Source organism: Lutjanus erythropterus, chromosome 19 (assembly GCF_056507025.1).
Source record: "Lutjanus erythropterus isolate fLutEry1 chromosome 19, fLutEry1.hap2, whole genome shotgun sequence".
Classification (NCBI taxonomy): domain Eukaryota; kingdom Metazoa; phylum Chordata; class Actinopteri; order Lutjaniformes; family Lutjanidae; genus Lutjanus; species Lutjanus erythropterus.
In genome coordinates this window covers 3,696,679-3,710,253 of record NC_139335.1, presented here as the reverse complement: position 1 = coordinate 3,710,253, position 13,575 = coordinate 3,696,679, and the positions used below count along the sequence as shown (strand labels likewise).

Sequence of the window (13,575 nt, the reverse complement as noted above, 5' to 3'; positions counted from 1 at the left end):
ATGAAGCCTTTTCGCTCAAGGACAGATTTCCACTGATCCAGAGATTACTGCAGCAGAGACTGTACCTATCTTTGAACTTGTTTCAGCCCGTTTGCTACAAATTAGAGGATGACTGATAGTGGATTTTTAAATCACATTAATCAGCCAAAACAAGCCTCTACTACAAATGATTTATACTTGAGTGGTTCCTTACCTTCTCAACAAAATTATGACAACTTTTGACTCTTTCTCACTGGTTACAAATTTTCAAAGAGTCATTTTTGCTTCTTTAGTTGTTTTATTTGAAAATTCTTAGGGATAAAATTATCTGCTGTTATTACCACAAAAACACAATTATTGAAAAGAGTTTTAAAGCTTATGTAGGATTTTTTTTTCTGGTTGTTTTTTTTCCCCTGCAAGGGGGGCAGGGGTGTGGAAACTTGACATATGGCTTCTCTCATCCGTTGCAAACATTTGAAAAATCCGGGTAAAACGCAGGTGGAGTCGTCCTTTAAATAGCAGCTAGGTTAAATCTGTAGAAAAACACCAGTTTGGTCCTTTAAGGACGGTAAAAATGCAGTGGTGTACCTGTGCGCTGGCTGCAGTCTTTAAGGGTGATGGAGACTTTTAGAAACAGCTGACAGATTTTTTTTTTTTTCTTTTGTCACCACCAGTGTTGTAAGAGAGACAGAGCTGAAAAGGAGACAAGCTTGTTGCCCAGATTTTTAGTTTCCCTCTCTGTGATGAACAAGAAAAGGCTTTTATTGTTGCTGCTGCTGCTGCCGCTGCTGCTGCTGACGACTCACAGAGGATAATAACCCTCGTCGGGTGTAATGACGTTGTTTTGTGTTATGTTGTACATCCAGTCTCTCTTTGTGTTATGTGACAACAACCATTTTCCTCCATGTTTTGCTTCTACGTTTCTTTGTTTATGTGCGGACATCCTCAGTGTTTGTTGTGTTTCTCCTGAACTGAGTTTCCATTTTGGATTTTTTTTAATGGACATTTTTAAAAGATGGAAATGTTTGTAGAGGATGGTGGGAGATTCAGGGATGTTGTGGAAGTGTTTGTATAAAGGAGCAGACTGTTGTGATGATGATGACTTAGACAAAAAAAGAAAAAAAACAACCTGTAAAACACTATTCTGGTTTTTGGCTAAAGCTGCTGAGTAATCTGAAGCGAGTGTGTGTGAGAGTGTGTGTGTGTGTGTGTCTGTGTGTGTGTGAATGTTCCTCAAACACCAAGCTGAACATTTTTCTTTTTTTAAATTATTGATTGTACAGTTTCAAGGCAAGGGTATGAAGAGAAAGACTTTTTCACAATAAAACTATTGAATGTTGCAGTTAAGATCTCGCTGCTGATTATTTTCACATGATTTTTTTTGGGATTGCTGCTTTAGAGGAGTTTGATGTCATTTATTTTGGGAAGGCTGCCATCTAGTGGAAACTCCACGACACATCTCTCCTGCAGACAGAATCATACCAAGATTCATGGAGATCAACACAACTAGTTTGTACACAGATCATATTTTTATTTAAATGTCTTTTTTACACAGCTTTGTTAAATAATTGATTCTGATTAGTTAATTACAGCATTCTAATGTCTGTTATTTCTGAATAATAGACGTGATAGTTGCTGTAAAGAGCTGACTAAAGGACACAGTTCTGGTTCTAGATTCTGGAGGAGCAATAAAACTCTTTTTAAATTTAAAAAAATATTTTTAATTTAATATTGTGCATCAAATTTTAGATTTTTTTTTAAATAAGTAGCCATGTCAGACAGGATACTGTACAGTGAGTGAGTTTATTTCTTTGAAGAATCTAAATTATCAAAGTGCAAAAAACCTTTTCACACTTGTAGGTCGACAGGTGCTCAGGAGAACACCATGGGTCGACAATAAAAACCAAAAAGACTCTCACATACTGTCCTCTGCACCTGCAATCACAGATTTAATAACATTATTATATTTAGATTTTATATATGTGAAAAGCAAGCACTTTTTTTTTTTTTTTTTTTTGGCTTACTATATAACCTTAAGATGTTTTTTTAAGTCTGTAGAATTTGTAGTTCCTGTAGTTTGTAGTTCCTGCGTTCTTATAAATTAAGCTTTTACTTTGAAAAGAATAATATTTGACCGGAAATGTTTCGTGTCAACTTGAAAAGTGTTAGCTTGACTCTGGTCAAACGCTGCATGTCGGGCTGCCTCTTTCACAATAAAAACAGCGTGTAAAAGAGTGAATATCACTCCGGAGTGTCGGCTCGCATCATGTCCAGCATTCAGCTGCTCAGAGTGCTCGTTAACGAGCGGCTGTCTGCGGCCGCGGACGAGATCTTCGAGGCGGTGAAAAAAACCATCGCGGGCTACGAGGAGGAGATCCTGCTCTCCAAACGGGAGATCCGCCGGCAGCGCAGGATGCTGCAGACAGTTTTACAACCTGAAATAAAGATAAACAAACACTCAGGTTTGTGAATCACTGGCATGCATTTATTCTCTCGCCATGTCTGGTTAAATGTCGCTCTGACTGTGCACTGAAGCGCTAACAACATGAGCCTCGTCAACGCCCACTTTACTGGTGAAAATCAGTGTAGCTAGCGTTAGCTTAGCTGTGTTCTCTGTTTTCCTCTTAATAAGATGACATTTTAAATAAATGTGTAGTTATATGTGATTAAAACTAAAGCAGATTCAATACCAGGTTAACATGCCTCATATTTAGCAGGCCCTTCCGGGGTAACGTGATACCTGCCTGAAGGGAAGAACGTCAAGACGCCAAACTCTATTGAACTTTCTCAAAATGCAATATTTGTCTTCTTATCTGCAAATGTATATACCTAGTAGACCACGAATGAAGATATATTGTTGATTTCAAATTTACAGTTTGATATTCGGCGTACAAATGATTCACCAAGGACCTCTAAAATTAGATTAAAATAAACGTTTATGGTATCTGATCATCAGCGTTAGTTTAATTTGATGGAAGAGGACTGTGGTTATAAACAACAAAGTATAAAGTAACGTGTGTTGATTGGCACGTTTAGTGTACGCCGAATTACAGAGTGCGTCCACGTAACTTGGATAAAGATAATTTTCTTGACTTAACTTGTCAAGGTTGGCTGGTAGATGAATTAAGGAGATATTAATTTGTCATGTTGAATGAAACAGAAAAAAAAACATAGATTTATCTTTTATTTACAATGCACATATTCAGAGCTTTGACCCAAATATTCAGTTTTACCCAATCAGACAACTTTATGTACACACCAATCGGCACACCATCTAATATTGTAATATTGTCAGTAATATCATCATGATTTCCTAAATCCCAGTGTGACATCTTCAAATTTTAATTTGGTTTTATTACTTTAATTTGTGTGATGCATTTTAATTTCACATATATTTAATATTTTCTTTTCTTTTTTTTTCTCAGTTCTCATTTTTGACACAAGTCTTTTATCTTAACCTTGAGAACACACCTCATTGTCTTTTAATAATTATATTGCTTTTGTATGTTACAAATAAATCTCTGAATCCTCCTTAAATTGCTTGTTTTGTCTCACCAGCAGTTTTAAGTAAAGGCTATAACAGAAGACAAAGAAAATCAGCAGATCGTTACAAATAACTGGACTGGAACAGGGAAATATTTGCTTTTTGCATTTAAAATTACTACCAAAATAGTTGCTGATTAATATTCTGTCTGTCAACCTATTGAATTGTTTTAGCACAACTTCAAACACCAGTCAGACATAATGAAGTAACTCTAATGTGATTTTCACATGAGAACATACGCAGGTTCAGAAGTTCTTCTCCTTGATTCATTTTTAAAATGGCTTTAAATATTTAGCTCGAGACTGAGACTGCAAACCTTTCTGACTTACTGAAATTGGACTGAAAGAGGTGCTGTTGTTCTGAGACAGGATATGGATAAAAATACCAACTGGTCGAGTAACTGCTGATTAGATGTTACAGAGGGAACAGTCTCCCTGCCATCTCTGTAACATAAAAAGTTGTTTGGGTTTTTTTAAATCCATAGTTAATCATTTCTGCCACATTTTGATCCCAAGCCCAGAAGTTATAATAGTCCCAGTCAGACTAAACTCATCTAATTTGACCAAAATACACGGATCAGCCACAACATTAAAACCACTGGCAGGTGAAGTGAATAATATTGATCATCTTGTTACCATGGCACCTGTCAAGGGGTGGGGTATATCAGGCAGTTCTTCAAGTTCACGTGTTGGAAGCAGAAAGAATGGACAGTCGTACAGATTGAAAAGGTCCAAATTGTGATGGTTAAACGACTGGGTCAGAGAGTCTCCACAACAGCAGGTCATGTGGGGTCTTCCTGGTATGCAGTGGTCGGTCAGTGAACCACCAACAGGGTCGTGATGCTTATGGTGATCCCACAAAAAAACTACTGCAGCACAATACTGCAGTGACTGAGCACAATCTCCCACCTTCTGATGTTTAAACTGGGTGGAAACAATTATAGAGTTGCCAAATTGCCAAACCAGTCCAAAGTCTTTAGGGCGGCCTTTCATGTTGGGATGCTGACTAGGGATGCCACGATGGGAAAATTTTAACCAGTTTAAGAAATCACTGGTGTTACATATTACACAGGACAAGAAAAGATATGAGGGGATGACGCTCGTCTAAGTGCTTTATTAAGTTCCAAGTTGCCAGGTCTATTAAACATCTCCCTGACTGCAACAACTTTGTCTGACGTCCACAGACGCGTTGCAAAGTAACACTAACATTATACTCACAAATCGGTTGTAATGGTAGTTCCTCTACAAGACTGGTTTAGCAAGTTAGCATTAGTTTTGACACATGAGCACCAGCTAACGCCTTCATGATAATGTATTAATATTTGGAGATGCTGGGGATACGTATAATTGTAGTTTCAGTGGATTTCGGTCTGTACAACCATATCTAGTCCAGTCAAGCAACCTCATGCTACAGGGTTAAGTTTGAAATCTGACTCCTTCAACTCGGCTGCTGCAGCTGTACGGAGCAAACACTTTGACTTTACAATTGTAGCATCCGTTGTCATTACACATTACACTACATTACACTGAATATAGCACAAAGACAATGTATTTAATGTTCAAACTGTTTAACTTTATTTTTTTTGTAAATATTCACTCATTCTGAGTTTGATGCCTGCAACATGTTACAAAAAGTTGGGACAGGATCATGTTTACCACTGTGATACATCAGCTTTTCTTTTAACAACACTCAGTCAGTGTTTGGGAACTGAGGGCACTAATTGTTGAAGTTTTTAAAGTGAATTTCTCTCTCATTCGTGTTTGATATGTGACATCAGGTGCTCAATAGTCCAGGGTCTCTGTTGTCGTATTTTGTTCTTCATAATGCACCACACATTTTCAGTGGGACACAGGTCTGGACCATAAGCAGGTCAGTGTAGTTCCTGATCTGTTACTACAAAGCCAAGCTATTGGAACATGTGCACAATGTGTCTTGGCATTGTCTTGCCAAAATAAACAGAGACATCTGTCTGGATGGCAGCATATGTCGCTCCAAAACCTGTGTATACCTTTCAGCATGACGGGTGCCTTCATAGATGTGACTACCCATGATGCCATGGGCACTAACACACTTTCATACCATCACAGCAGCTGTCTTTTGAAGTTAGCGCTGGTAACAATCTGGATGGTCCTTTTCCTTTTTTTCTGATTTCTGAAAACAATCTGAAATGTGGACTCGTCAGACCACAGCACACTTTTCCACTTTGCGTCAGTCCATCTCAGATGAGCTCGGGCCCAGAGAAGCCTGCAGTGTTTCTGGATGTTGTTGATATATGTCTTTCTCTTTGCATGGTAGAGTAGTGCAGTTTTTAATCTGGTGCTGTCCTGAGGGGTCAAAGGTCACTCACATTCAGTGTTAGTTTTCAGCACCTTACATGCAGAGAATTCTGTGATATCATGGTTTGTAGATGGTGCAATCCCTAAATTACTTGCAATAGTGTATTGACAAATATTCTTAAACTGTTTGACTATGGAACATAAAAAAAAAGTGTAACAAGGGTAACACTAACTACTGTGGCAAACCTGTATTAAATAAACCTTGTCTGTTATTTTCTGCTTGATATTCTGTTTAATAAAAGTTTCTTTTCATTCTTTTTTTTTTTCCCGCAGACCAACCACAGCTGGCTCTCTCTGTCTGGGATGAGGACCTGTCCGATCAGCAGCAGGAACACTGTGATCAGGGGTGGAGCTCCAGTCAGGATCAGGAGCCTCCACAAACTGAAAAGAGCCAGGAGGATGTCCCCAGCAGCCAGGAGGAGGAGGAGCAGCTTCAGGAGCTGGAGGAGCAAAACACCATCAGGTACATCTTTGCCTCTCCATATGTTAAGAACGAGCTGGAGCAGCTTCAGTCCAGTTACCAGAGCACTAAAGGAGAAGGAGATCCTCTGCCGAGCACTTCATCTGAGCAGGACCAGACGAAGGTTGAGGTCGATGACGGGGCTTCCTCCAGCTGTTCTGCAGTGGAAAACGATGACAGCGACGAGGAGTGGAGGGCCAGTGTGGGATCACAGAGCGACGACAGTGACAGCAACCGCAAGTGGAAAAAGAGGAAAGGACGTCGTCTACTGACAGTCCCAACACTTAACCCGACCAAAAAAACAAAATCACGAATTTGCTGTAAAGTCTGTGGGAAACCCTTTCACGCCAACGTCTCTTTGGTGAATCACATGGAAGTTCACCCCAAGGATGTCTGTGGCGTGTGCGGGGAACGTTTCGAGACTGAGGAGAGCTTTCAGACTCACGTGAAGACACACGTGAAAGCTGAAATCTGCAGCATTTGCGGGAAATGTTTTGGGGCCTCCAGCTCTTTGGAGACACACATGAGGATCCACACAGGAGAGAAACCGTTCAACTGTAGCGAGTGTGGAAAGTCCTTTAACTGTCGCCACAACATGATGCGACACATAAGGATACACACGGGGGAAAAGCCGTATGCATGCACCATCTGTGGCAAATGCTTCAATGACTACTCAACATTGAAACGGCACCTGCTGGTTCACATGCATAAGAAGAACCTCGACCCAACTGAAAATGAAAATGGCAACGACTCTGAGAAGAAAATGAAAACATCAACGCCAAAAAAGCACCAGACCCGGACCATATGCGAAGTGTGCGGGAAAATGTTTCACTCCATGGTTTCTCTGGTGAATCATGCCAAAAGTCACGCCACAGACCTCTGTGGCGTTTGTGGGACGCATTTCGATTCTGAGGAAAACTTAAAAATTCACCTGAAAACTCACAAAAATGGGAAAGTTTGTGAAGTGTGCGGGAAGTGTTTTGACAGCCAGGGAAACCTGGAAATGCACATGAGGATCCACACGGGGGAGAAGCCATTTCTCTGCAGCGAGTGTGGTAAATCCTTCAACTGCCGACACAACATGATGCGACACATCAGAACCCACACAGGAGAGAAACCCTACCTGTGTAACATCTGTGGCAGGTGTTTCAGTGACCACTCCACTCTGAAACAGCACAGCAGCACACACACTGGAGAGAAACCACACCGCTGCGAGATCTGTGGGAAAGGCTTCCACCGAAAGACCTACGTGAGACTTCACATGAAGAGCCACACAACTGAGAAATGACTGAGGTGTAAATATGGCGGGGTGTAAATAAAAACTTTGAAGTGTTACGTTTTACAAGTTGTATGTGCTGATAATCTTTTTTATATGTCGGAGCTGCAAACTCATCCTGACATTTCATGCATCATTGGCTGTGATTATATACAATCATTCTTCTATGCTGCCATAACTATTATTCTTTACTCATTCTTAATCAGTGTATTTCCTGCAGTAGATGGTGGTCGACACGCCCCCAGTTTGGAGAAGCAGCAGGAGCACTGGTGCAGAAACATAAGCAATTTACTGCTGTGGACAGGTGCAGCAGCAAAATGTATTTTAAACACCTAAGAGACCAATATCGGTTTAAATGTCCACTATATTTAGAATATTTTCACCACTTAACCTTGCTGTTACACAGCCTTTTTCAAGCTGCTGTTATGTAAGTCCAATATCTGTCTCTCCAAAGCCAAAGACTCCTTTGGCAAAAACATTTTACCCTGCAGAACACAGGCCTCGATCTGTTAGTTGTTTCTGCTATTCTGTGATTTCTATCAATCCAACAAAACCTTTTGAAACCACGAAGTCGCACAATAACACAAACAAACTGTAATTGAGGCAAACCATCAACTACTGTGTTCTGCAATGTAACAAGTTTTTGCGAAAGGAGTCTGTTGGCTTTGGAGAGAGCAATATGACAGCGGTTTCCTGTCTAATGATAATTCTCAACCTTAAATACAAACATCTCCAAATTGTACTAGAGTAAAACAAAAAAAAATGTACACAAGAAGGGCTGCAACTAATTATTATTTTCATCCATCCTCAATTAATCGATAAGTGGATGGTCTGTAAAATGTCAGGAAATGGTGAAAAATAGTAATCTGTTTTCCAAGCTGATGTCCTCAAATGTCTGTCCAAAACAAAAAGATATTCAGTTTACTGTCACAAGAGGAGTAAAGACACCAGAAAATATTCAATTATGAGAAGCTGAAACGAGGTTACAGTAGCATCTCCTCCAAGCAGTGTCATTTTCCTGCTCTCTTTGTCCCAGGCTGCAGAGTCCTGAAACACAGAAGTGAGTCAGCATATATTAGCACTTCCAGTTACCTTGTCTCAGAGTTTTCCATTATTCGCCTAAAATAAGGTCTGTGGTCTACAGAGCTGAATGATTTTGAAGAAATGTCTAATTGCAGTTATTTTGACTGATGTTACAGTTGCAAGATGATTTGCGATGTTAGAGGAAAGGATAGTTTTTACATCATTATTCTCATTTTCACTGAAAAACAATTTTAGTGTTTTTTTCAGGGATCTGTACTAAACAAAGATGTTTTCTGAAGTCTAGAGAATGGTGTGTATTGCGATATTGCGGTTTGGATAAGCATCCGGTTATTCTACAACATAAAATATGTTAGTAAATAACTCACCCAAGAATTTCCCACTGGTGATTGCATTTTCTGCCTCAATAATTATAAAAGTGCTGGATTATCTTGCTGAACAAAACATGTAAGTTTAAACTATTGTTTGCCACAGAGTTTATTTTCACATTTTACATTAATCTAAAATCCAATGGAAAAATTCCATTGGCTTTTTATGGACGGATGTTAATTTTCAGGTTGGCCTACAAGAAACACGTCATCCCTGCAGCTCGCTCATTTGTCACCATCCCTGTTGCCTACTTTGCAGGAATCAAATCAGTCAGTTGCATCTTTATTCTGGGCGTCTGTTACAGACTTGGCTGCACTTCAAACCGACTGAAAATGAGTTAAGTTCTGCATGAAAGGAGAAGACCAAATCCAATTTAAAGAATAAAACCAGCTCTGAGCCAGTTTCCCTTCTGAAAACAGGAATCTTCAAAAACAAACAGCTGCATTCAAAGTTGCTCACTTTTTCTTTTTGTGCTTTTGGTACGGACTGTCATACGACAAAAACTCAGTTTTTCATCACCCGGTCCCGAGTCCCTCCCGAGGTCACAGTTCTCCTGTTTTCTCCCAAGTTTCTGACAAATTTTCCACAACTTTTTTTTTCCTTTTTGTTATCACACCTTGTTTCTGGTGCTGTACAGCGTGTACCGTTTCCACCTGGACAACAGTACAGCTGCATGTGACGATAAAGAGAGCATGTGCCCGTTGTGTTGTCCTTAATACATCTGTGTTCACACGTCGTTCTCATCAGGAGGAGAGAAACGGAGAAATGGAGAGTATTAGGATGAAAAAAATCTCAAATTTGAGATGTCCTTAAAAGAAGAATCTTAGAAGTTTCTTCTGGAGAGTTTCAGAGGAAAGGGACACATTTTTTTCAGCCTAACAAACCCTTAGAAAACCATTTGAAAAATATTTTCTGTTATTGTAATGAAATATGAAATTGGATCAGTTATGGTTAAATTCAGTGTTCACATTGTGTTTTCCAGCTATTAAGTGCCAGTTATAGGTCATCAATAGTAGAGCTGCATCGTTGATTAATCGCTAAATAATTGATTATTAAATTAATCGTCAAAAAGAAGAAAAACGTCACAATTCTCTGATTTCAGCTCCTTAAATGTGAATATTTTCTGGTATATCAACACATTAACCAACTATGAAAATAATAGTTAGTTGTAGCCCTAACAGACAGGCATCTGTTTTCAAAAGAAATGTGACAACGATGGAGGACACTCAGACCCCCTGTTTTGGTTCCCTTCCTTTTTTGGGAGTCTCAAGATTGTGTACTGCAGCTGTCTTTACAAAGTACCTACTGCTGCATGCAGTAGACATACAATTGGGAAATGCTGTTATGTCATAACATTGCGCCTTGAACTTTGACCCTCTTGCTTATCCACCTGTTGCAGTCTGTAGTGTGAAATTTTAAGTAAAAAGAAAAAGTACGCAAAAAATACATAATGCACCGTCATCTGTCAGTGAGCTGTCATCTGTCGTTGTGATGTATCTTCAACTGCACAGAGGATTGGGGATCAGAATCACAGAATATAAATACGTACACGCCGACTTCACCTTTGGATTGTACATGAAGCGTCTTGGCTGGTTCAGTATGACGCTGATGTTGACATCACACAGCAACAAGCAGAAGTGATCAACATGTCTACAGTCAGAACAGCCCTGTTTGAAATCTGGAAATCCTCTGAGGCCTGTGAAAATCTTTAATCATAACTCTGGTTTCTCAAAACATGAGATTAATTTTACCAGTGATGACACGTAAGGTACATTTTCACCAAATAGCATCTAACACCCGTTAAACTCGGTCAAATAATTAAAGAATAACACAAGGCTTTGCTTCATTAGTTCTGATTACTTTCTAAAAAAAATTAATCACATATATTTTATACGGTCATTTCAAACTTGTAGAATTGAAACTTAAAAACATTTTATTTATTTATTTATTTTTCTTGACCTCCGTAGGCCCACACTTTGGGAATCACTGCGGTAGGACATCTGTTTTTGTTTGTTTGTTTTTGTTTTTTTGCATACTATGTTTGACATATTATGTATTTGGACAAACTAAATCTTTTTCTGGCAAGTATGGTTGTATGAGGATTGCAACACACCCATAGTGTCGTTTCTTTTTTTTTTTTTAATTAAATTAAAGCTCAATAATGTCAATAAAGACCTGCTCGCTCTAGTTTGTAATCAAGGAAACATGAATAAATACTGCATTTGTTGGGGACTATTTTCAGAAGCAGACTAATCCACATTTGGTGCTTTAGTGAGTGTTTGGGGCAGCAGGACGGTGTATACGGCGTCAGTCTGGTTTAGATTTTTGTTCCAGATTTGTTGACAGTAGTCAGAATCACCAGACTTATACTTTGATTTAACAGCCTCCTGTCTGATCACAGCTGTGTTGTGCCTCACTATGATTTCGTTTGTCGTTTAGTCGTCCCACTGACATTAAACCTCTGTAAAATAAAGTGGCTTGTTTTTTTAATCAGATGATGCAGTGCCAGCTTTTCTAATTTGTTATATACTGCATATTTTTTCTATTTTCATATTTCACTTAGATTTTGTACTGCATATTTTTTCATCTCATTCATATTTTACTTATAATGACAAATTATTTACTTTTTCCAGCACTTTTGTTCTTAAATTCTATACGTTTTAGTCTTAATATGTGGGCTCATGTTTATGTGTTGTATTCTTCCTGTATACTGTTACTGCAGCAACAAAGAAATTCCCATTAAGATCGCTTCAAAATTACATTATTTGCATTGTAACACTGCACAACACACACAGAGGCACTATCATTCACTCTGAAGCTGTATGTAGTTTTGTGTAGTCTTAATGCAGTGTAGTCACAGCGTGCCTATGACCGATGTGAAGGATAAAAATGTAACCGGACTGTTTTCTTCTCATTTATGGAAGTTTGATCTCATGACGTCAGATAAGAATGACTTTGTAAAACTTTTCTTGTAATACGGAGTTTATCTGAGGTCTGGTGTTCAACCAAAGATGTTTGCGGAGCTGTGAGATTCAGACAAAGTGATTTGTTCCAGTTTGTTCTAATAAACCTTCATTTTATGACTGATTCTGGAGTCTTTTTTTCCCGTGGCAAGAGGAACAGTTATTAGTTGCTAATTACACTAGTTGCTTCTGTTTTCTTGTTAATTTTTGCTTTGTGTTTTTGCCTTTGGACTCTGGTTTGGATTCTGGATTTTGATTTTTTTTGTTTTTCCTTTTGGATTTGTTGGTTGCCTTTGTTTGCCTTTTTGCCAGCACCATAACACATTTGAACATAGTCAACTCCGTTCTCCTGTTCCTGCCTGACCACTCCTGACAAAACTGAGCAAAATATCTGAACACTGTCTTTCTCTAAGATTGGTATTTACTGTGTGCACATACAGCCAGCCAGTCTTGACAAGAGGTATTACAAGCAATATATAATGTGAAATCTCTGGGGCACAGTAGAGATGATAAATAAGCTGGTAATTCTTGGAGCAGAAATAAAGTAATGAACATGTGGTTTGTGCCAAGACTGTTGTCTGTTTGTATTATGGAAAGAAACAGTTTTTGTTTTGTGCACACAGGAGAGTAGAATGAAAGTCTCAGGGTCGTCCCATCCTTCCTGTAATAAAAACCAGGATACAAACAACAGTTATGTAACAGGTGGGAGCTGCTCAGCCGCCTCCCAGCAGGACCAGTCATAACTGGCACTACGCACACACACAGGCTTTGTTATCTGAACAGTTCAAGGTGAAATATGATACCAGTATCTGTTCCCATTTCTCCCACATCAAAGCACACACATTCTTCTCATATTCCAGGCGCTCAGTGAGATCTAAAGCGAGATGTGAGGACTTTCTGATTAAGAGTTAGAATATTAAACCTTTTAGCCACTAAATCACATTTTTCTGCAAAAAAAGACGACAGAGACGCCAAATAAAGTTTAAAAGCAGCACTCGAAGGAAGCCATGACAGAAAGAATAGATAAACTTCACCCCTGATGACTCATGTGTCATTTATTACCTTTCTGAAAAGTTGGCAGCAGAGAAACCGGAAAGAAACAAAGCGGTTTATGTGTCATCAGTTAATGCAGCGGAGCTCACGGAGGGAAAACTGTGTGCCGTCAACCGTTTTGTTTTTAGATTTACTTTTCCACTGTAGTCATTTTAGTCTGTTCATTCATGCTTGAGGTTGAGAGATGTGAGGTGGAGTGGGTTTCTAACGACGTTCAACCAGCCAGCAAGCAGTTCTGTTGGCATTCTGGCCACTCTGCTATTGTCCAAATCGGCCAAACAGTTGCTGAAATATTATCCGTGTACTTGATTATGCTAACCAATACCAATTATGCAAGTTCTACTATATATACAAGCTAGCATCTTGCAGTTTCATAATGCTAGGGACCCAAACTTTGAAGTTCTGAGATGAAACTTTGGGGAACTCCACATTTCCAGGTTGACATTGCTGGCAAGTAGACTATATTTGGTGTACGTGTCTAAACCAGTATTGCTTCAGTCAAAATACAGATTCGACAGGTGAGCTGTAGAAAAACAAACTCAAATTTTTCTTTT

At 39.1% G+C, this 13,575-nt stretch overlaps 1 protein-coding gene across 1 annotated transcript; it reads left to right on the top strand.

The window, feature by feature from the left end:
- Positions 1 to 2,061: 2,061 nt before the first annotated feature.
- Positions 2,062 to 9,705, top strand: LOC146309088 (uncharacterized). The gene is made up of 2 exons (XM_084745199.1): positions 2,062 to 2,441; positions 6,133 to 9,705. The coding sequence occupies exons 1-2, from the start codon at positions 2,246 to 2,248 to the stop codon at positions 7,605 to 7,607; spliced, it is 1,671 nt and encodes a 556-aa protein (XP_084601325.1). The 5' UTR covers positions 2,062 to 2,245; the 3' UTR covers positions 7,608 to 9,705.
- Positions 9,706 to 13,575: the final 3,870 nt, after the last annotated feature.